Raw genomic sequence first — 25,686 nt, forward strand, 5'->3', positions numbered from 1 at the left:
ACAGTTCAAAAGCATCAATTCTTCTGCACGCAGCTTTCTTTATAGTACAACTCTCACATCCATACATGACCAAAGGAAAAACCATAGCCTTGACTAGATGCACCTTTGTTGACAAAGTAATGTCTCTGCTTTTTAATATGCTGTCTAGGTTGGTAATAACTTTCCTTCCAAGGAGTAAGTGTCTTTTAATTTCATGGCTGCAATCACCATTTGCAGTGATTTTGGAGCCCAGAAAAATAAAGTCAGCCACTGTTTCCACTGTTTCCCCATCTATTTGCCATGAAATGATGGGACCGGATGCCATGATCTTAGTTCCCTGAATGTTGAGATTTAAGCCAACTTTTTCACTCTCCTCTTCACTTTCATCAAGAGGCTCTTTAGTTCCTCTTCACTTTCTGCCATAAGGATGGTGTCATCTGCATATCTGAGGTTACTGATATTTCTCCTGGCAATCTTGATTCCAGCTTGTGCTTCCTCCAGCTCAGCGTTTCTCATGATGTACTCTGCATAGAAGTTAAATAAGCAGGGTGACAATATACAGCCTTGACATACTCTTTTTCCTATTTGGAAGCAGTCTGTTGTTCCATGTCCAGTTCTAACTGTTGCTTCCTGACCTGCATACAGATTTCTCAAGAGGCAGGCCAGGTGGTCTGGTATTCCCAACTCTTTCAGAATTTTCCACAGTTTATTGTGATCCACACAGTCACAGGCTTTGGCACAGTCAATAAAGCAGACATAGATGCTTTTCTGAAACTCTTGCTTTTTCAATGATCCAGCAGATGTTGGCAATTTGATCTCTGGTTCTTCTGCCTTTTCTAAAACCAACTTGAACATCTGGAAGTTCATGGTTCATGTATTGCTGAAGCCTAGCTTGGAGAAATTTGGCCAGTCCTGTGGCCAGAACTGGAAAAGGTCATTTTTTTTTTTTTTCTATCACACTAGAAAAACAAAAAGAAGGAAGGAAGGAGAGGGAAGAGGGGAAGGGAGAGAGGGAAGAGAGGGAGGGAGAGAGGGAGGGAGGGAAATCCACTTTCCATAGAAAGTCAACTGAATGATATTCTAATGAAATTCTAGCAGGTCAACTGCTATTAATTATATGACAATTACAACTTCCCAGTGCTCTGAGTTAGTCTTCCGCTCAGCTCTCTATGGCCTAGTATGTGATAACTCCTAATATAGCTAATGGGAACAATTATGTTTCTCTAGTAAAGGACACAGGGTGGAAAAGAGTATGATCACTGTTTTAGTTGTTTAGTTGCTGAGCCATGTTCGGCTTTCTGCAACCCCATGGACTGTAGACTCCGCTGTCCATGGAATTTCCCAGGCAAGAATACTGGAGTGGGTTGCCATTAAAGTGAAAGCAACATTCCAATTATTGTTCAAATGTGATTATAGTGCATACTATATCCAAGCTTGGGGGATAAGAATGGGTCTGATCTTGTGAGTTTACTTGCAAGGTAGAACTGGAATAAAAGAGAGCAAAACTGACTTTTAGGTCCACCATCAGCGAGTCAGGTGTACCAGCTCTAAGACTATGAGAACTTCCTGGTAGCTCCAAGATTAGGACAATTCCCAATACACCAAGAAAATCTTTTTATGAAAGGGTAAAAGGATTAGTGGAGAAATACAGTCTACTGCAAATCTGATTAAATTTTAATTTTATAGTACCCGGATTTCTATGATTAACTTGTTTCAAAGGAAAACTAGGGGGAAAATAGTTGCATAACACTTAACAATCTCTCTCTTATTTTCTCTCTTTGTCTCCAAATAAGTAGGGGAAAAACATTAATTTCCCTGAATATTGTATATAAGGAATTCAATCACCTCTTCAGTCTAGACATCAAATTATGTATAAAAATAATTTTGATTTCAAAATTATTTCTACACATAATTTAACAAATGCAATAATTATCATCAAAACAAGAATTTCACTGACTCTCAAAGCCTATGGTTTCTTGAACTAAGAATATGTTCTCTAAATAAAATCAGGTTAGAGGATATTATTGGTTTTTAACTTAAGACTGTTTCATGGGCAATTAAAATTTTACCTTTTGTTACTGAAGTATTAGATGTAAAAAGGATTTATAATTTTTAAAATATTATATAAATTTGAAACAAACATTAAACACCATTATTTATAAAAGACGATATATAGATATTTATAGCAAGGCACAAAGTCATAATTCAAGAATAAAGTCTCACTGAAACATCCTTAAAATTGTAAGTTGTAAATAAATATGCATTCATTACTTGAAATGTAATACATAACATTCCATTAATGATAGAAAAACAATTTATCCTCAGTGAACATTATGCAATTATCATTTCTCCTGCTGCATCTGTCAGATATTACACAATTAAGTCGAGTTTGTTAATGGGCAAAAAGAGATTTTGAAAAACTCCAGATGCATTGATGATATTCTGAAATAATAATTAAGGGCACTGGATCTAAATCCATTATATATATGTAAAAGTGCTTCAGAAATGATGGAAATAATGTCATAACAAAATAATGCTGTTGAATATTCTTTCTGAAATTACTATCTGATTTACCAGGGAAAACGGCTTGTTTGAAACTACAAATTACTTTATCATGCAAATTGGTCTCAGAATTTTTCTAAAGTTGGTATGAAAAATGTCCCTGGTTTCAAAGACGCAAAATCTGAGGCAGAAATGACTTGTATAACCCTAACTGTTTTACATTTACACATCATCTTACATGAAATTGTCATCTTACTTTCTGAGCTATAATATTATTTGCATTTTACAGATAGGAAAGTGAGAGAAAGACATTGTTTAAATCACACTACACTTTCCCCTGATGTAGTACCACTGTGTATGACTGCCTACACACAAGTGAGTAGTTTAAAAAAGTGAACAAAGACAGTAATTTTCCTAACATAAATCTTACTGCTGCATACTCTAAATCAAGCCCAGAATACTCTTACAGATATTTTCTAAGAGTGTGATTCCTATTTCTCACAGAAGAGATGACTCTCATGGACCAGTAGGTAATAAACAAATCATGATGACTGAGTGGTTGCTTTTCTAAGACTTCCTTAAACCACACAGAACGATCATTACTTAAGATTTCTTAGATGCTGCAAAATTTCAACTGGCCTTGACTCAAAATTACAAAGATCAAGTCTCCCTCTGCAAGTTCCTTATTATTTTGGGAGCACAACTTCACAAAATCTCTCCATCCAGAAGTCTTTACCCTTGGCCTTTCTTGCTGATCTCCACCTCTGTCAGTCAAGAGCATCCAGCCTTGGGCATAGCCCCCCTTCATCTTCTCCCACATCACACCAACATTTTGTATTCCATTTCTATGAGTGTTCCCTGAATGACTACCACTAGCACTCAGATATTAGGAGACAATTAATAAATGACCATGGATTAACTGTGACTGCTGCAGGAGCCAAGGTGTGTGTCCATGGAAGCTTCTGTTCAAGAAACTGAGATGTCTTCAAACTAAGGGATTATAGGAGGATGAATGAATGAATGAGTAAATACACAAGTGGATACAATGCCTTAACCTGAATAAGTGAATATCACTCACTTGTTCCAGTGAACTTATCCCAGAAGTTCACTTACGGGAACTTCTGGAGGGGTTTCAGGAGGATCCACACCAATGATTATTCTTCACGTGGTGCCCAGGAGCTGCTCATCTAAGCATTAAGCTATTTCTTCATGGAATCAAAGTGAAAATCTTCAAGACATCACATTGTACACAGTGCTACTTTCACAGTTCCCGATGCTTTTCCTTCTAGCAAAAGGATACGCTCTATTTACAGGTGGCTAGTCTTCATAAGGACATTTCCATCTTTTCCCCAATTCTCTTGGATGTTTACATACAGTTAAATACTGACAACTCCAATAGGAGTAAAGAGGATGGAATAAGATGATGTTTTCAATGTCAGGTTGTCGGGGATTTAGAAATAAGACTGGTCCCAAAACGAGCATTGCTTTTCTTGTGTCACGTAGAACTTCGCATAGGTCTATCTTCATTCATCCTTCTAAGGGACTTTATTTATATTTTCCTCCCCACAGGCTGCACTCATATTTACTTTGTTAAAATTTCTATAAACTGTTTCTTTTTCATCTGCTTAGGAAATTAAGGAAAATTTATTTGCTGATTCTATGTAAATTGCTTTAGCTCAGTTTTCATTGAGGATAAATTTGTTTTGAATATCTGTTATGACAATTATATACAGCCACATTTTCAACCCTAATGCATTTTTAATAACTCGCTTCAGCAGCTAGTGATTTGAATTTCAAATTTCTTTCTGCCAAGAAGTAAAAAAAAGTACATACCATCTTATGGCAGTTTCATATAAAAATTGATTTATGCTGCAAGATCTCTCTCACAGTAAACATATCAAATGTCTAAATGAGATCATTAATACTCATAAGCTCTAGAATATGTATGTTCCACATAGAGTATAGCATTAATTTAAACTTGGTGCAGAAATAATTGTATCTTTAGATTATTTTTCAGAAGCCCCTCACTTAGGTTCGAAATATTTCATTTGATTATTTTAATTAATTGCTATTGAACACTGTAGAGTATTTTAGAGCATATCAAAATAACTGACTAATCACAATTTTAAGGTATTTCAGTTCAGTTCAGTTACTCAGTAGTGTCCGACTCTTTGTGACCCCATAAATCACAGCATGCCAGGCCCCCCGTCCATCACCAACTCCCGGAGTTCACTCAAACTCATGTCCATTAAGTCGGTGATGCCATCCAGCCATCTCATCCTCTGTCGTCCCCTTCTCCTCTTGCCTCCAATCCCTCCCAGCATCAGGGTCTTTTCCAATGAGTCAACTCTTTGTATGAGGTGGCCAAAGTATTGGAGTTTCAGCTTTAGTATTTAAACATTAACAAATTGAATAATTTGGAAAATCCATAAAGGTCTATATCTTTAGGCCATCTTGAAAATGAAGTCTCCGCCCCCCCCCCCCCCCCCCCCCCGCCCCAGTTCTGGTGATCTGATAATTGGACTGACCATCAATGCTTGAGGGAAAACAAAGATTTTTAAATATGCCACATTTTTTCACACAGAGACCTTTCCTTATTGACCTGCCTGTCAGAGGCTGTTGCTGTTGCTCAGTCTCTGTGTTGTGCCCGAGTCTTTGTGGCCCCATGGACTGCAGCACACCAGGTTCCTCTGTCCTTCACTGTCTCCAGAGTTTGCTCACATCCATGTTTGTTGAGTCGGCCATGCAATCGAACCATCTCATCCTCTGGGTTGCCTTCAATCTTTTGTCTCCCCTTTGGTCTCCAATCTTTCCCAGCACCAGGGTTTTTTCCAGTGAGTCGGTTCTTCTCATCTCATGGCCAATGTGCTGGAGCCTCAACTTCAGCGTCAGTTGTTCCAATGAACATTCAGAGTTAGGACTGACTGGTTTCATCTCCTTGCTGTCCAAGGGACTCTCAAGAGTCTTCTCCAGCATTAAAATTCCAGAAGACTTTAGAATTATCTCTTTAGAATTATTCCATTTTTCAGCTAGTAGTATATTTAAAGAGTCTTGGTAGTGACTATACATTTTATAAATAATACTGGTTAGGATTTTCATGTTTATTTCACTAGCAGTTTCTCACTTAAATGGGACTTTTCATAATATTCTAACATTCCTTGAATTAGCTGTTTTTGTTTTTGTTTTTTTTTTCAGTCCAAGTTTCTACTTTTTGGTTTGTAAGTCTAGATAAATTTATAATTGAAATATCTGTGAAATATCCTGATGTCACCCGAAGGTTGGAACTAAGGTCAGTGTCTTTTAGGGAAAATGGTTTATTTTATACTGATAAGGGGCTTCCCTGATAGCTTAGTTGGTAAAGAATCTGCCTGCAATTCAGAAGACCCCAGTTCAATTCCTGGGTCAGGAAGATCATCTGGAGAAGGGATTGGCTACCCACTCCAGTATTCTTGGGCTTCCCTTGTGACTCAGCTGGTAAAGAATCCTCCTGCAATGCAGGAGACCTGGGTTTGATCCCTGAGTTGGGAAGATCCCCCAGAGAAGGGAACAGCTACCCACTCCAGTATTTTGGCCTGGAGAATTCCATGGTCTGTATAGTCCACGGGGTCACAAAGAGTCAGACACGACTGAGCGACTTTCACTTTCACTTCACTTCAAGGTTTTACAGATGTTAATATATGCTCATCTTCATAAGAATTCTCTTCAATTGATCTCCTGGGTAGTTTCACTATAATCTGGCTGCACTTCCAACTGTTTAATAGTAGATACGTACATATACCATATATAAATCCCTCAAAATCTAACATGCGAACAATGACCTTTTCTACACCCTGTCTCTGTGAACAGCACGACCACCCATCCCTCATCCAGTTCCTGAAAGGCATCAAGTCTCACTCCTGTCTCTTCCATTTCCCCAATATCCAATCAGTCACTAAGTCTTTTTTCTTGCTGCAGGTGTTTTGCAGGGCCGTGTTAGCGCCTCCTGTGCGACAGTGTGCAGCGGGTGTATGGAGACGCGCGCCCCTGCTTCGTGGGCCCCTCTCCCGGCCCCAGTCCGCCCCTCTGGGCCAGCCCGAGCCCCGAGCCCCGCGCGGAGCCCCCGTGCTGTGCTGCAGGCCCCCACTCTGACACGCGGCGGCGCGTGTGTGCCAGTGCCACTCTCCCAGCTCATCCCGCCCTCCCTGCCCCCTGGTTTACATGCCCGTCGTCTACATTTGCATCTCCAGCCCTGCCCTGGAAACAAGTTCATCTGCACCATTTTCTAGATTGCACATATATGCACTAATGTATGATGTTTTGTTTCTCTTTCTGACTTACTTCATTCTGTATGACAGACACTAGGTCCGTCCACGTCTCCAGTAAGTCTTCCTAATTCTCCTTGACTGTATCTGGAAAATATCACCAAAATCTATCTCCTCTTCATTCACTTCACCTTTCTCCATTCAGGAGTGTGTTGTCTATTTTGGGGAAATGACAATATTACAGCATTTAATTATATTGTTTCTCTATGTATATTCTACTAGCCTATCCATTTGACGTGATGTCACACAAACTGTTTTTTTCTAAATACATATTTGATGATATGAAAAACCATTTAAAGCCCTTCACAACTGCTCTGTTGCTTAAAGGACAAAGGTCAAAGTCACATGGAAGGCATTTATGACCCTTCACTGACCGCATCAACGTCCTTCGAGCTTACCATCCATCACCGTGGTCCTCTCAAGCTTTGCCAACACTAGATAGATACCTCAGATTTTCTTCAACTCACCATACAGTGTAACTTTTCAGTATGTTTATTCACCTTTTCTCCCTCATATATTGCATTCCTCTCCATTATTTGGCTTTGCCAAAAACAGAGCGATCTAAAGAAGCGCCTTGGAAAGTCCTGTTCTCCAAAGGTAGACAACCGTTCCCTTGTAATTTATTACCACATTTCATCGTATTTCATTATAGTTAGCTATTTAGAACCTGACTTTCTCAGACTGTAAAAACATAAGACGACAATGATAAGAACTCAACATTTTCTGACTGCTCTAGCCTCAGAGAGTTCACAGGTAGTATCTTCTCTATGGCTCAGTACTCCTAGAGAAGGAGGGCGACTCGCCCTACCGGGAAAAGAAGAAGAGCATCTTATCTTCATCCTCTGAACTTCAGTATCTATTTTGTCACTGGACATTGTTGTCTCACAGAGCAATGTATCTTGCTGTTGCTGTTCAGTCACTAAGTCGTGTCTGACTTTGTGACACCAAGGACTGCGGCCTGCCAGGCTTCCCTGTCTTTCACTATCTCCCAGAGTTTGCTCAAATTCATGCCCATTGAGTCAGTGATGCTATCTGACCATCTCATTTCCTGTTGCCTGCTTCTATTGCCTTCAATCTTTCCCAACATCAGGGTCTTTTCCAATGAGTCAGCTCCTTGCATCAGGTGGCCAAAATATTTTATATATCTAATTAAAATAGCACTTTATTTGTTATACTGAATTGGGTTTGATTGTCACCTCCCAATATTCAGGGCAAGCCTCTTTTCCTTCGTAGCAGAATGGAAATTACTTTTATAGGCAAGATGCACCTGTATGTTCCTTATCTCATCCAGTGAAAGCAAATTTTTACATGAAAAGTTTTTACTTTAACTTGAGGAACATCCGAGTTGCCTAAAGGTGATATAATTTTGATGGCTAGGTACAACTTTATTGTGTGTGAGTGATAAAGAATGGCAGTACTGACTAATAGAAGAGATGATAAATGAGACTTTAAATAATGCTAGCTATATATTAAGAAAAAAAAAGAAGCAAAAATCAGTGTCATGGAGCTACTTAAGACTGTAGGAAGAAGAAGAGAAGTAGTGAGGTTGATACGAATATTTTGTCTCTTTGGATGCCTAAGAGACATTTCAAACTTAACATATACAAAGTGGAAAGCTTGTGATTTTTTTTTCACTCTAAGCCTATAATAAGATAGCCAGTCAAGCATTAGGCAAAACTTGCTAACAGAGTATTAAAATAAGAGAAGAGACCATTTATATATTTTCCTGAAAACACCCTTTAAGATTTCTTATTACTGATGAATCATGACGAAACTGTTCTTCTATATCAAAACTGGTCTAACTTCATGGTATTACTTTGCAATCACCAAAGAAAAAATAAGATAAAATTTCTGAAAGGAAATTTAAATCACTAGGAAACAGAATTAGACTCTCGAATGCTGTGAAGGATAAGTTGTAATAACAGAAAACTTTAATCTTCCTAACACACCCACCAGAAAAGTACATTTTAGCTGTCACATACACTGAATCTAGTAGTTAATGTGCTTTAGGAAGCTCCAAGCTACAGTCAGTGATATCTGTTTAGTTATTTATTAGAAGATGAACCATTCCTATTCTCACTGTGCTCCACAGGATCTTTCGTGACTCAATTCTCACAGACTGCAGAAAGCTCACATACATAAATTGTGTATGTTTTAAAAGTGTTAGTGATAGTTTTCTAACATTAATTTTTATTTAACCCATTTATATCTACAGTCATTTTCTTCTTCTTTTTTTGTTAAAATGAAAGCTCTCTGGTTCTGTTAAAGACCAAACCCTATCATTATACAAAGGAAACATCTAATCATCACATCTTTGGTCTACTAGATTATTCCCACTGGCATACAGGATATTAAATACATTTCATATTTTAAAAACAACTGTTATACACAGGCTCAATTTTACAGCAAAATATCTTGAAAATAATTGCTTGGGTTGCTGTTTGTTTCTTCTCCCTCAATCTCGTGTAAGCTACTCCAAGTGAAATTAGTCCCCATATTTCACTGAAAAAATTCTTGGCAAAGCCATCGAAGACCATGTTATAAATCCAACAGTCCCTTTTCTGTCACCTTTCTCAATCTCTACAACTAGACACAGATGACCATTCGTTCAGAATTTTTAAAAAATGTATGTTCAAATGTTTTTAGCACAGTTTTCTCTTAGTTTCCAGTGGTCTACCCTTCAAGTCATTCTTCTGCTCTTACTTCCTGCTGGTCTCAGCTTTCTCTCCTGGACCCTCCACCGCTGCTCATCCTTTAAGTGTTGGAATGTTAATTATCTCCTTTTCCTTCATTTTCTCCTAATGACATTTTATCCAGTGCTCCAGAGTAAAGTACTATCAACAGGCCAATGACAGTCAAATGAATAACTTTAACAGTGACATTTCTCCCACCCAAGCCCACATCTGTTTATCTAATTGACTACTTGACATTTTAGTTTGAATACCTAATATACATTTCAAATTTAACATATGCTAAGTGAAATCTTCTGATTTGTACTCAAAGGCTGCTCTTCTGTCTTCCTCATCTTCATAAACTGCACCACTCCTCATCTCTGTTGCTCAAGTACATGAGTCCAACCCTTCATCTACACACTACATTTAATCCATAAGTACTTCCAGTCTGTTTTCACAAACTATACCCAAAATTTGTCCTTTAACCTCCAACTTCAATACTATCAAATTCATTGAAATTACCATCATATCTAGTCTAGATGAATAATGGCCAGTATTTGCTAAATTAACCATATGACATCTTTGTCTAGTTTTGGTTTTCAGTTTTGGTTTTATCAGTCTGATAAAGTGCGTTTGAAAGGGTTTCCTCTTTATATTTTCCTTAAGAATTTATGTGGATTCTTTTTTCACTTTAAATATGTTATAGTATTAATTAACAAGTGAAATGATATGGAGATCAAGATTTTTTGGTAGGAATATTATTGAACTGTAAGTTAAAAGTTTTTATTAGATCTTGAACTACTGAATAAGCCTGGGTGGTTTGTGTCTTTCGAGGAGTTTGTCTATTTCATTTAATTTGTCAAAAATTTTAAATCACATTTGTTCACAATATACTCTTATTATCCTTTTAATATTTGTAGAATTTGTAGTGGATAACCCATCTACTCATCCCAGTCTTTGATTTTTTAAAATATTTTTTTCTTGATAAATTTGGTTAACAGTTTATCAAGTAAATTTTTTTTTTTAAAGAAGCAGCTATGGACTTTATAAAATTTCCTTATTATTACTTTGGTTTTTATTTCATTGATATTTTCTCCTCCATTTATTGTTTCTTTGTAATGTAAGAACTTACAGATACACATTTCCCTGTAATTACTCATGTAGTTCTATATTTCACACATGTTGATACTTTTATGATTTTTGAGTTTAGAATATTTGCTAATAGCCTCTGTGACTACTGCATTTCCTTTTTGATTATTACCCCTTGGAATATGCTAATTCCCAAATAATTAGAGTTTACTTGATAACGCCAACTTCTAATTTAAATTATTTATGGTCAGAGAACACACTCTTTATGACTTCAACTATTTTCAATTTATTAAGACTTGCTCATATTGAATTAAAGTTATCTGCATATGGGTGTCTTTTCACTGGAATACAAACTCTTTCAGCATACGTATATCTCAGTATTCCCAGTGAAGAGCCCAGGGCAACGTATAAATCAGATACCTTATTTCAGTCTAAACTATTAACCCTAATAAGTGGTTACAATACTGGAATGTTGCCATTTGTCAAGTAAAAGATGGCTGAGTATGAGGACTCTAGATGCACTGGCTAGAGAGTGGGCAGCCAGGATACATCAATGACCAACAGGCAAGTGTTCTGACCAGGAATCCACAGAACATATACTATGCTTAGTCTTTCAAAATTTTACTCAAAAACTAAATGTCACAGACATACCTGGTAGTTTCTTATTAAGTCAGGTTTAAAACTATTGCCACGATCTTTATCATCATACAAAATATCAACATGACTTCAGGCTACAAATATCTTTTCCTCTAAAAACAGACATGTGATATAACGATTTTAAAATCCATGTACTCAAGAGAAAACCAAACTCCCATGAGCTTATAAGTGTTTTGGTAGGAACTTAAACTTGGATTCTCCAGTTATAAACGTGTATTAATATATAGAATACCTCATAGAGAGTTAAAGAAGTTCACATTTTAAGCCTTATGATATAGGTTCAAGTCTAAAACAAATGACTGCTAGCTATTTGTGTAATACAATTGGTTAGCACATGATTGCTGAATAATCTATTTTTAATAGATTTTACTTTTTAGAGCAGTTTTATGTTCATTGCAATACTGAGTGGAAATTACAGAGATTTCCCTTTTACTGCCTGCCCCCATATACACGTGGGCTTCCCAGGTGGTGCAGTGGTAAAGAATCCACCTGTCAATGCAGGAGACACAAGAGATGCAGGTTCAATCCCTGGGTCAGGAAGATCCCCTAGAGGAGTGCATGGCAACTCACTCCAGTATTCTTGTCTGGAGAGGACCATGGACAAAGAAGCCTGGAGGGCTACAGTCCACGAGGTCGCAAGAGTCGGATATGACTGAGCACACACACACGGACAGCCTCTCCCATTAGCAACATCCTCACCAGATGGCACATTTGTTATAACTCATGAATGAATCTGCTTTAATATAACATAATCACCCAAAGTTCATATTTTATAGCAAGGTTCACTCTTGGTGTTGTATATTTTATGGCTTTGGACAAATGTATAATGGCATACATTCACCGTTATAACAAAGAGTAGTTTCACTCTCCTAAAAACCTTTGTTGTTCAGTTGCTAAGCTGCGCCCAACTTTTGTGACCCCAAGGACTGCAGCAAGCCAGGGCTTCCCTGTTCTTCACAAAAAATCCTTGGTGCTATGCTTATTTAGCCCTGCCATGCTCCTCATCCCTGGAATGCACTCTATCTTTTAATAAAAGAAGAAATAAGAACTATATATCACAGAAAATAAGTTCCACAGACTCATTACAGTATTCAGGGTAACTTATTCTATGTTACCGCCATAAAGGAATTAAGGTCTTCCCTAAGCTTATGTGGGCATTCTGTCAAAAAGCAACACTGCTCCACAGTTCTGCATTCTGATCATGAATCCTCCATCTTACTAGCAAATACCTAACTCGTTTTGACATTATCACCAGAGATAACTTTCAGCAGCACATTCAGCATCATTCTACGGTGATTTCTTACATACTTTTAACTTTCAACTCATACTCACATATTTTTAGGAAATTGATATTTGACTCATGGGATTTATGCCACATCTCTACATATCAGCATGCACAACGATCGCTTTCTTGTTAAGCTGTAAACATCAAGTGCTTTGTACATTAACAGTGTCATTAACACTGCTCACACCAGCCTCAAAAGTTTTATCTCCTAAACATTGCCCACAGTTAAAATCAAAGTAACAAATGCACAATTAACCTGAACAGAGGGAAACTGCCTACTCAGCACCTTGGGAAATGATCTGGTTGAGTTATGAGGCATCTCATTTTGCAAAGTAGCAATAAAAATGAGCCTTTCATTTTGCAGAGGTACCACTGGCATTTACAGTAGATGATTAAAATAAAGGAGAAAAATAACTTTTGCATTTTATCAGCACTGGGACGTTTTATCCTAGCCATGCATTATGGCCTCTGAAGATTTTATCTATCAAAAGAAATGTCTCCACAGTTGTTGCCAAGGGTCAAGTTATTCCCCAGAGATTCCAGAGACCATGACTTACCTTATGAAAGTTCCTGAAATATGCTGCCTTCTCATCAGGAAATTTTTCTAGCCTTCTGGGTCCTTTACTAGATGCCTTCTTGAAAACCAACCAGCAACGTCTGAAAATCTGAAAGGAAATACAGGAATCTTATTCTCTCTCTTTTTACATGCATTTAGTAGCATCAGAGGTTTATCTATTCAACTAAGCCAGTGGGAATAAATTATTTTAAATGCACTTGTTTTACAGAGAGAAAAAATTGGGATCATAGGCATGTTATTCTTTCATATATCAGCAAAACTTAAAAACCATATTAAATATAAAATTTTATGTGAAAAAATTTTGTGTTGTGAGATTTTCAGTGCACTGGTTCCAATCCTCTTCAGTCTAATTAAATCATCTGGGTATCAACACCATAAAAAATTCTTACATTCTAGTGACGCACAATTCTGTTTTCCATGATAATGAAGTAACAATTGACTAACTTAAGTACTTTCATAATGCTCAATTTACTATTTTTGGAGAGACATCACATTTAAAAATTAACTTATCTTGTACTATTAATTTTAAAAAACCTAAACGCTCATATATTACTTTAGAAAATGAAAGAGATGTTTGTTATAATGGATACATCTGTTTCATCCTTTATATTTTCATAGCAACTAGTATTTATTAAGTTCTTATTGGTGCAATAAGCATTTTAAAATAAATTTTAAGTAAATTAAAAAATTTAGACACATTAATCCTCATATTCACTATATGAGGTTGCCAGCACTTTAGGATAGTTAAAAGTATCAGGATTTGAACATACATCTGTCTGAACAAACATCTCTTCAGCTTTAGTTTAAAAAAAATAGAGGAATGTATTACACAAACACAGGCCCTTCTCTCTGGATTTCCTCCTGACTTACAGGACTGATTCTTACACTATCAACTCATGCCCTGCTTATCACCCTCCCTCCACAGGCATGTTTAAGGCAAAGTAATTAAAAGAGTCTCCTTTTCAACCACCGAAGAGGTCCAGAAATACAAATTTCCTATTTCAAAGTCTTATAGAAATGTATATTTTTGCAGGAGTTAATATTCTCCATTGCCAGAAAATCAGATCACTCTATTTCTTTTCTATGTCTTTATTTAAACTGCAAAGTGGCTATGCACGTGCAGGTTAAGTAGCTTCAGTCGCGTTTGACTCTTTGCAACCCTATGGACTGCAGCCCTCCAGGCTCCTCTGTCCATGGGATTTTCCAGGCAAGAATACTGGAGTGGGTTGCCATGCCCTTCTTCTGGGGATCTTCCCGACCCAGGGATCGAACCGGCATCTTTTAGGTCTCCTATACTGGCAAGCAGCGTCTTCACCACTAGCGCCACCTGGGAACTAATACAGGCCAGATACTGTAATTCCTCTGGAGTGTGCATTGTTCATTTTTCACTAGAAGACAGTCTTTACCCTGTTCAAAGGCACTCAGAACAGTCACGTGAAGACCTTTTCATCATAAAAGCAGAATAAACAGAATGATTCAAATACACAATTTCACTTTACTCTTGCCAGCTTTTCCAGCTCCTTGCTTGTGGCTTTGCAAAGTGAGTGAAGGGCAGCCCCGGGCTTCCAGCACATCTGACTGCATCTCTTCTCCACCAGGTGGAGATGTGTCTCCTCCCATCACAAGTCTCCTAACCCCTCACTGGAAACAAGGAGTTAGCCTTTCAGAGCTCCAGCTCTTCTTTCTACATGCTTGTGCGTCACACGCAAAGTTCTAGTTATTTATTTGCTGACCCCTTATTAATCTCCATCCCAAAGTAAAACATTAGAAGATGTAATATAAATGTTGATGATAATATGATATCAGCATATGGTTTGTTGGATTCCTCAGCCCAATGTGATGGTTTGGAGGTGGGGCCCCTAGGGAGGTAATTAGGATTGGATGAGATCTTGAGGGTGGGGCCCTCAGGATGGGATTAGTGTCCTAATGGATTATGTCCTTATGTAAAGAATCTGCCTGCAGGATACCACCTGCAGGGCAGGAGACTCAGGTTCGATTCCTGGGTCAGGAAGATCCCCTGGAGAAGGAAATGGCAACCCACTCCAATATTCTTGCCTGGAAAATCCCATGGACAGAGGAGTCTGGCGGGCTATAGTCAATGGAGTTGCAAACAGTAGGACATGACTGAGCACCTAAATCATCACCATCAAGACAAGACACCAGAGAGCATGCCCTCTCTCCATGCCCTCACAGAGAGGTCAAGTGGGCATGTGGTGAGATGGTGGCTGTGGGCAAGCCAGGAAGAGGACTCTCCTTAGAACCTGACCACACTGGCCCTTGATCTTGGACTTCTAGCCCCCAGAACTGTGAAAAAAATTAATGTTTGTTGTTTATGTCACCCAGTCTACAGCATTGCATTATGGCAGCCCACAATGACTAAGACAGATACTTCTCCAGATTTTGTTTTATTAGCAGAGTAGTAGTCATAGTAGTATTGTGAAAGTGAAAACAGTTACATGAATCTGAGTAGAAATTTGAGAGATTGGAGGTATATAAATAAACACATCATTTGCAAAGTGGGACATATATAGATTACTAGTGGGGCATATATAGATTAGTAGTATTTATCTCTTGATTATTTTTAGTGGGTTGGGAATTCTAGTTGAGGTAGAAAGATCCTGTTTAAACTGAATTGAGACCCGAAACTCTGGTAATACAGTTTCTGTTCTTTCCTACAGAAGAATTATTTTCCTTGTACCCTGTGCACTTTATTGCTCAGGAACCATGGTGATGTTCAAATGAAGTCTTGTAATGTTCATGGAAATACACAAATACACTGACTGCAGTGTCCCAGCTATGGGACAACACTATTTTCTGCTAAAGAGAGAGATAAACATTGTCAGAAGGCATAAGTATTTCCATTTAGGCACTCGATATTGCTATAGAATAAATCTGATAACAGATAATAAGGGAAAATAGATTTGGTATTTTCGATAGTATCTTATCTCTTTGCTATTACATTAACAGGCAACCACATATAGATAGAACTGATTGCTAAAGACCTGATGTAATAGACTGTTTACCAAGCAAAGGCCTTCAAGTTATTATTTCCTTGCTTTGGGATAATTCTAGATTTATAAAACACTAGCAAAAATGTAAAAGATTTCACCCAACTTCTCCTAATATTAACATCCTCAATAAACATGATAGATTTTTCTAAAACTGAGAAATAAACATTGGTAAAATGCTATTATCAAAAATACAGATTCTTTTCAGAAATCAGTTTTTTCCCACCAATGTCCTATTTCGCTTTGGGTCCAGTCCAGGGTTTCCCTGGTGGCTTAGAGGTGAAGAATACGCCTGCCAGTGCAAGAGACACAGGTTTGATCCCTGGGTCAGGAAGATCTCTGGAGAAGGAAATGGCAACCTCTCCAGTATTCTTGCCTGGGAAATCCCATGGACAGTGGAGCCTGTCCATGAGGTCTCAAAAGAGTCAGACATGGCTTAGCGACTGAACACCAACCAGGTGACCATGCTGGACTCAGTTTCCTGTCTCCTTGCGTGTGGACAGTGCTCAACTGTGTCTGGCTCTTTGCAAACCCATGGACCCTCCAGGGTCCTGTGGCCATGGGATTCTCCATGCAAGAATAACGGAGTGGGTTGCCATTTCCTACTCCAGGGGATCTTCCTGACCCAGGGATCGAACCTGTGTCTCTTATATCTCCTGCATTGGCAGGCAGGTTCTTTGCCACTGAGCCACCTGAGCTTCCTGTCTCCTCCCCTGTCTCCTTAGTCTCCTCTGATCTTTGATAGTTTCTCAGCTTTTTTACTTTTTATGACCCTGACAGTATGGAAGACTATTGGTCAGGCATTTCGCAAAAAAGTTCCTCAATTTCTGTTTATCTCAATAAAATTATTTTTGATATTTCAAAAGTCTAATGAAAATCTCACAATAAAGTGATTAAAATAAAATAATTTACTGGGAAAAATAGTACGAATTATCATGACTGTGGACTAGTTATATTTTGATGTTTATTTGATTTTTAAATTATTTCATAAATGCTAATAAATGCAGAAGGTTTCATTTTTGGCTTTTATTGTCTTATGTTTTTTTCAAAACATTTTGCTTTGTGATGGGAGTCAGATAATAAAAAGGGACTTGCTGCTGAGAATTTGTAAGTGCCATTCTGTGTCAATGTGAAGTCAAATTCAGCACGAGTCAGCACGCTGAAAGCCACCTTCAGACCAGAAACATGCAATTCGTGGGAGCATGAGGAAATCACCTCTCTGTTCCTCTTTACCAAGCAGGATTTCAAAGTGTGCTATGCTCTGCTTTAGGCCCTATAGCTGATGCCTGATATGATTATGTTGGCAAAATTCTGGAGATGAGCGGCAAAAATGATTGCTTTAGTCCAGGAGGGCTGTAAGCACTTGTGGCACAGTGGTAAAGAATCTGCCTGCAATGCAGGAGACTCGGGTTCCATCCCTGGGTTGGAAAGATCTGCTGGAGAAGGAAATAGCAGCCCACTCTAGTATTCTTGCCTGGAGAATTCCACAGACAGAGGAGCCTGGCAGCCTACAGTCCATGGGGTCACAGAGTCAGACATGGCTGAGCAACTAACACTTAGACCTCCAGGAAATCACTCCTCTGAAAATAAAAAGTAAAGGAATAGGTCTTATTTTGCTTATTTTTTGAGTGCATGAAACAGATCCATACTAATTAAATAGGTATTTTTATTTTTGTTCCATGAGACAGGACATACGTCAGTGCCCTTCATTAGCAGCGTGTGGGCGGACAGATACTGCTTGGCTTTTCAAGGGCATGCGAACATGCAGGGACCATTTGGCTGGTTATCGACAGGATTAATTGCCTGCAGGAAGATTCACCTTCTCACGAGTCCTGTCCCTTCTCGGAAGACATGCCTGCCATTGCTATTCAAGATGCTGCTTCATTCTCTCCTGGGGAATTAACCCATATCACCTTCTCATTCACAGCTATCTCCTAAACATGTCAGTGGTCTCACCAAACAGGCTCCTGGGTACCTTTCAGGTTTTCCTTCTAGAAAATTCCATGTTGCTGCCAGGAGTGCAGGAATCCCCAGGATGCAAAACTGCTCCACACCTCAGTTTTCTACCACATTAGCCAGCCAGGAAGCTTGCCATAGTCAAATACCCCCTGGATTCCCTGCCACCTGATGAAAACCCTCTTGCTGCTGCTGCTGCTGCTGCTAAGTCGCTTCAGTCGTGTCCGACCCTGTGCGACCCCAGAGATGGCAGCCCACCAGGCTCCGCCGTCCCTGGGATTCTCCAGGCAAGAACACTGGAGTGGGTTGCCATTTCATTCTCCAGTGCAGGAAAGTGAAAAGTGAAAGAAGTCGCTCAGTCATGTCCGACTCTTTGCAACCCCATGGATTGCAGCCCACCAGGCTCCTCCGTCCATGGGATTTTCCAGGCAAGAGTACTGGAGTGGGGTGCCATCGCCTTCTCCAGAAAACCCTCTTACCTCATGAAAGAAAGAGACTGCTATGAAAACCCTCTTACCTCATAGCAGTCTCTTTCTTTCATGCTGTCTCCTCTCCAAAGTGATTTTACACAAATGGCATCCTTTTTCCATTTAAGACTCACTGTGATGTAGGCGGTTTGATTTCGTGGCTGGAGTTCCTAGCCATAACAATGCTATTTACCCAGAATCCATTCCTAAGATTTGACTTGACTAAAAGTTGGATCTAATGGGACTGTTCCATCACAAGATGGTGACCTAATGAACTCTGCACTTCAGGTAGGATTTTGGTTAAAACACTGGGGAGAATTTTTCATTATACAAGTTGTCAAATGTGAGGGTCCATTGCCCTAAATGGAGTGATAGAAATTTCATTTCTGGGGATTTCAGAGAATACAGAAGACAGTGGCATATCCAGAGCATCTTATATTTGTTTTCCCTTCTGAAAGCAAGATACTATATATATGATTACTTGGGCTATAGGATTCAATTGTTTACTTATAACTGCATATAAGATGACTATATCAAGACAACAAATAAACAACCAAATAAGTAAAGTCCATTCAGGAGTAGTTACTGCAGGTCATGTTATGAATAAATTCAATTACTTAGTCCTGGGTCTCTGTCCTCTCACAAAACATATATGGTACTATGAAAGACATACTGTGTTTTTGCAAAAAGAGTTAATATACAGGATTAAGCTTAATGCACAGATGAGTTTAGCTTCAGCTATCTTTTCAGCAGGGATATGAACTTTCAATACTGACATATTTAATTGCTGTCAAATATATACCAATATTAGAATCAGTCTCAACCATTCATTCATTCAAAAAAATACTTGAGAGCTCTTTGTTCCCTGGATATGGTAGTAAAAAAAAAAATACAGATTAAAACAGTAACAGCAACCAAAAGCACAAAACTTTTTGCCCTTATGGAAACAGAGTTTCTGCCTCTTGGAACATCCATTCAACTGGGTAGCCAGATGATGGTAGATAAATAAGTTCATTTGTAAATAGCATTTTTCAGTCGTGCTAAGTGCTATGGAGGGGTGGCAAGGGAAGGCTCACCCATGAGCCCATATTTCAGCAGTAGAGTAAGTGAGAGAAAGGGTGATGCAGACATTTGGGGAAAAGGTGCTTCAGCAAGACAAAACTGTAAGAGCAAACGCCCTAATGAGGGAGTCTGCCTGAACTATTATTCCAAGAACTGCAAAGAGCCAGTATGGAGGGCGGTGAACCACAGTAAGGACTGTAGGAAATAAGGAAAATATTGGAGACCTAGGTCAGGGAAGATCTCAGCTTTAAGAATTCAATCAGATTCATCAACTCTTTCTCTAAGTTATAGTAGATGTTCTTAAACTGAAGTCTAAGCAAATTTAGGATTATAAATTAAACAAAAGTCACAAACAGAATGAAATTTAAAAAACAGAGGTACAGGGTCAGAAATCTTAGGCATTTCAGATTGATTTCTCTTAAATGCCTAAATTTTTCTAGGCACATGTCATCCCTAAACTGTAAGACGTGCAGTTGTCAATCTGCAGTGTCTACAGTCCTGTGGCTTCTGGATGTCCAGAGAATAGACTACTAGAATCAAGTACAGCCACTGTGAGTCCTCCTTTGTATACACTTGCAACTCTAGATATAGTTCACAGCCTACTGAGTTCCCTGAAACAAATGCAGTGGCTCTCTGATAAATGTAAACCCAAAGGGTTTTCTCTAACTGTGAACTGATTAGAAATACTTAAGAATACAAAAGCAATGAAAAGAAGTGAGCCAAAGGTAACTTTAAAGGTTTTATAAGGGGAATTCTGGTGGCTCAAACAGTAAAGAATTCGCCTGCAATGCAGGAGACCTCGCTTTGATCCCCCTGTCAGGAAGAGTCCCTGGAGAATGGAACAGCAACCCACTCCAGTATTCTTGTCTGAAGAATTCCATGGACAGAGGAGCCTGGCGGGCTACAGTTCATGGGGTCCCAAATAGTCAGACAAGACTGAGCAACTCACACGTTTAAGCAGCCCACAGTGTAAAAAAGCAGAGTATATTTTTGGGGATGGGGAGATGTAAATACATTTTCTTAAATATCCACAAGTCTAAATACATTCATTTTAATCTGTAACTTAATTTAGCAAAAAGCTAATATCTCATAAAATATAAGAATTCATATCACTAGTTCAAAGATTGTTGTCATTAATATTTTAGTGTTTTAAAAATACTTCTACTGGCCATTTCTGTTTTAGATTATATAATATTTGACTGTAAAAAGCAGAGATCATTAAGGATGAGAGGAAGCAGTGTATATGGCTATCCATTTATGTTTATATATAAATGCATTTGCCCTTACATCTATTTGCCTTTTAAAATCTCAGTTTACATATGTATATAAATAATACATATAAATCTGCAGCAATCTCTATGTAAACACTCACCTATTTAAATATAAACCACAGAACAAAGAAATTAAAAACTTCTTTCCTTTCTCCTTGGAGCATAATTTAAGTTTAATTTTAAAAGAGAAAGTTCTCACCAATTTTGTTTACTCAAAACTTTGCACCATTCACCACTGTTAGATGCAAAATATAAATATTGCTATCCATTAACAGTGAAATATGTATATCTCATTTTTTTTCATTTCACGGTTGGAAAGTCCAAAATAAGTGTTCATCTTTTCTGTTTCTATTGTCTTGCTTTCTCTTTATCTTAATAATCCAGAAGAACAGTTGGAAATTCACAAAAGGCAAACGATGATTCCCCCAAGTCTCACCATTCCCCGTTTTTGTGGAGGCCAACTGTTTTTTGTTTTCCGCCTGAATATACATAGGTCTCTCTACTGCATTTGTCTACCACGCCATCCATGAAATGCTGGGAGAGAACACACACATGGTTGAGAGTCACAGCCAGAAATGAAACGCTTCACAGCAGCACCAAGGTTTAGGTGGAGAGTGTGAAATTGTCATCATCATGAGAATGAAAACCAGTTGTCGAGCAGACCTGGAAGGCAGTAACCCAAGCAGGTGGCAATTTTTAGAAACCATTACAGCGCTGGAAGGATATCTACAATTATTAACCCTCTCTTCTTGCTCCCCACTTTCAGACATGATACAGAACAAAATACCCTTGCTCTTTGCTCAAAATCTCCAGGAAAGAACCATGTCTTCTGGCTTTTAGTTTATCTAAAATCAGAGTAACTCTTTGGCTCGATCAACTTAGTTTTTGGAAACTGATGGTGTTTTATTTTCATCAGTCAGCTGTAGAGGCATAATGCTACTGTAAGTGAAAACTCTATTCCCAGGTACAACCTGTATGCTTCTGTTTTATGGACTCAGTTACTATGGGGCTAAGGAAGTACAAGTCAAACATGCAAATCACAGCTCAAAATATTTCCTCTTCAGTTTACTTCTCCTTTCGTTTTTTTTTTTTTTTTATTATATTTCCCCCACGTTAACTGTATTTTTAGTCACATAAGCTTCAGATCTTGGTGCTGTCATTAATTTTCCCCTTTACCTGCACCATCTCAAAATCTGCGGGCAAAATACAAAAACGAGAGGCTCTTGTGATGTAATAAGAATGGGCTGAATTGAGGAAAACACACACACACACAAACATATCCTCTTAGGAAAGAAACAAAAGATATAAATACAAATGGCAGAAGACCTTAAAAGCCAAAGAGAGTTTTCATTTCATGCAGCAGAAAATGGACTCAACAGTTTCACATACACATACTCCCTTAGGAAAGAAATAAAGGATATAAATACAAATGGCAGAAGACCTCAAAAGTCAAAAAGAGTTTTCATTTAATGCAGCAGAAAACGGAGACAACAGTTTTATTAAGGGAGTGATATTATGGGACTAATATTTTTAAATATTAGATCAGTAGCAGGGTTCATATAATGGTGCCCTCAGTAGCTCAGTTATGTCCGACTCTTTGTGATCCCAGGGACTATAGCCCACCAGGCTCCTCTGTTCATGGAATTTTCAGGCAAGAATACTAGAGCAGGATGCCATTTCCTTCTCCAGGGGATCTTTACGACCCAGGGATCAAATGACAATAGAATAATTTCTTTAGATAATCAGTACATTCACACCAGAGGAGATGAGAACTCAGCCACTGCTGAGGGCAGCAGAGAGAGAGGAGATGAAATCCAAGATGAAAAACATTACAGGAAAAATTTGAACTTCATAATAAACTTAATACAAGTGAAGAATTAAAGATATATCTAAGTTTTTATACCTAGATAGCTAAGTGAATGATGGCATTTATGCAACTGTCACAAAACCTAGAAATGAGTTCAGGTTTAGATATGCTGTTTAATATGATATTTAAACAACTGTGCTACCAAAACTGTTCTGAACAAAGTTAAAAACTGCAGTCTTCTGCAAAATGGATGCTTTCCACACTTCCCAAGAATATCTTCTCACCATTAAACTATATCCTCCTTGTGAAAACAGAAAACTTCACTTTCTGGACATAAATTTGCAGTCTCATTCAATGTTGATTCAACATCCAGTGCTTTTTTGAACACTTACTGCCTCTTTAAAACTATAAAGTGCAATATACTTAAAATGTTGAATCAGCAAACACGTTTCCATTACTTATTTCAAATTGGTGTATCAACCTGACTTAAATCTACATACCTGTGAAATGTCTTGAATAACACGTTTAAACCCAGCATAGAATTATTCCATGCCTCTTGTAATCCACTGTTTTTTAAAGGTAATGGTATTATTCAGATGTTGCTTTCAAATGAGGAATATATAGGAAAGTTTCAACTGATAAGACATGAGTTCTCTGGCAACAGATTTGATTATATCTGAAGGTACCCTTTCGTTGTAGAAAGGGGACCCCGTTCAGGGCCCGAAAGGGGCTCTTGTCTAACATTTGGGAATGAGTTTCTGAGGAGACACACATGCTGACAAAGCAAGAGACTTCACTGGGAAGGGGCGCCCGACGAGTGAAGAGCCAGAGGGTAACGGAGCCCAGGGGGGCTGCTCCACCACGGGACTCATGCTCTCGGGTTTTATGGCAATGGGGTTAGTTTCCAGGTCGTCTCTGGCTGCTCACTAACTTAGGGGCCTTCCTGGCGGTGCCTGCATCTCTCAGCCAAGGTGGACGCCAGTGAGGAGGATTCTGGGAGCTGACAGGATGTGTGGCGTCACCTTTTGACCTTTCCCAAATTCTCCCAGTTGGGGGTGGCTGAAGAAAAGTTATGACCAACCTAGACAGCATATTCAAAAGCAGAAACATTACTTTGCTGACTAAGGTCCGTCTAGTCAAGGCTATGGGTTTTCCTGTGGTCATGTATGGATGTGAGAGTTGGACTGTGAAGAAGGCTGAGCGCCGAAGAATGGATGCTTTTGCACTGTGGTGTTGGAGAAGACTCTTGAGAGTCCCTTGGACTGCAAGGAGATGCAACCAGTCCATTCTGAAGGAGATCAGCCCTGGGACTTCTTTGGAGAGAATGATGCTAAAGCTGAAACTCCAGTACTTTGGCCACCTCATGCAAAGAGTTGACTGGGATTGGGGGCAGGAGGAGAAGGGCACGACAGAGGATGAGATGGCTGGATGGCATCACCAACTCGATGGATGTGAGTCTGAGTGACCTCCGGGAATTGGTGATGGACAGGGAGGCCTGGCGTGCTGCAATTCATGGGGTCGCAAAGAGTCGGACACGACTGAACTGACTGACTGACTGACTAACTGACTGAGAGTTCTGTGTCCCTTACCAGGACCTTATTGTCATAAAATAACTCACATGAACGGTTCCTATGGTGCCTGGCCAGGGTTGGAGGCATCAGTCAGTGTGCTTCCCTTAACAGTTTCATTTCAGTCTGCCATAAATAGCTGTCAGGTTTAGTAATTAATTTAAAGAATTATGAAAATGTCAGTTGTAAGAGAAGTTCTGTAATGATCTTTAAGAAATTCCAGAACTTGTAGGGTCAGTAGTTACTAACCTTTAAGTTCTCATTTTCATATGTGTACCGCATATGACATATTCTGGGCTTCCCAGGTGGCGCTAGTGGTAAAGAACCTGCCTGCCAATGCAGATTATGACGTTAACAGATGTGGGTTCAATCCCTGAGTCAGGAAGATTCCCTGGAGGAGGAAATGGCAACCCACTCCAGTATTCTTGCCTGGAGCATCCCATGGGCAGAGGAGCCTGGTGGGCTACAGTCATAAAGAGACAGACTTGTCTGAAGCGACTTAGCTCACACGCACACATGCCATATCTTAAAGTTAATGTATATCCTTCCAATCAAAAACTTTAATATATCAACTATATCTGATACCTTTATTAACAACATTAATTAGTTTTTATATTTCACATTGTACAAGATAGTATAAAATGTTACATATGAAACATTATAAAACCTAACACTTCCAATTATATGACAGAGCTTGTTGATATACTATTTTGTTGTAGACAGTCCTTGCTCTCAAGGGCTGGAAACTAGCCAGTGAGGAAGAATTACCCATTTATTCTGATAAACTGAAAACTTCAGCACAGCTACAACATTTCATGTCTAAAAACTCAAGTGATGAGAGAGACAAAAAAAAAAAAAGCTAATAAAGAGTGAAAAGAAGAATGATCTGAAACTGACTTTCCTTGTAAAGCCTACAAAACCTAGAGGCAACACGGGGCTTGCTTGTCAGTATACCCACGAAGAACTCTTCAATCCAAGTGCTTAGTTATAAATAAATGTTTGCCTCCCAAACAGACTGTTCTGAAAATACCCATTTGAACCTTTGTATCCAGAAATAAGTGATTAAAAAAAATGATCAAGAATAAAGAAAGTATCAAGATCTAAACTAACTGGTTTTGAAAGTATGGGTTTCTTGAAGTGTTAGGCGTTAATCCACGCTCAGTAGCTGAACAGAAGCTTATTTCCTCATAGCATGGAAAAGACATGAAAGCTTCAGGAGTTTGAAAATCCAGGGAAGAAATAGCTTAAAGGGTGACTGATTGCAAATGTATAAAGCTCGTTTTGAAATGAAATGTCTTAAGTGAGAGGTGTTACTCAGAAAAGAAAATTAATTTCTTTGCAAAATGTACACAGTGTTTCTTATCTACTTGACACTTTTTTTTTCTACTTTACATTTTTGTGTCTGTCATGTGCCCTAATTTAATTTTAGCTGCTGTTTAAAAAATGTACTGGCTTTCTGTTTAGAGCTACATAATTAGATTCGGA

At 38.6% G+C, this 25,686-nt stretch overlaps 1 protein-coding gene across 1 annotated transcript in view; it reads right to left on the minus strand.

Annotated features, from left to right (window-relative positions):
* The window catches only part of DOK6 (docking protein 6), a 391,087-nt gene that overhangs the window by 247,920 nt on the left and 117,481 nt on the right, over positions 1-25,686 (minus strand). The window contains exon 2 of the mRNA XM_052660529.1: positions 13,043-13,150. Coding sequence (XP_052516489.1) covers positions 13,043-13,150 — 108 coding nt within the window. The remainder of the gene's footprint in view (positions 1-13,042; positions 13,151-25,686) is intronic.

Source organism: Budorcas taxicolor, chromosome 22 (assembly GCF_023091745.1).
Source record: "Budorcas taxicolor isolate Tak-1 chromosome 22, Takin1.1, whole genome shotgun sequence".
In the NCBI taxonomy this organism is placed as follows: domain Eukaryota; kingdom Metazoa; phylum Chordata; class Mammalia; order Artiodactyla; family Bovidae; genus Budorcas; species Budorcas taxicolor.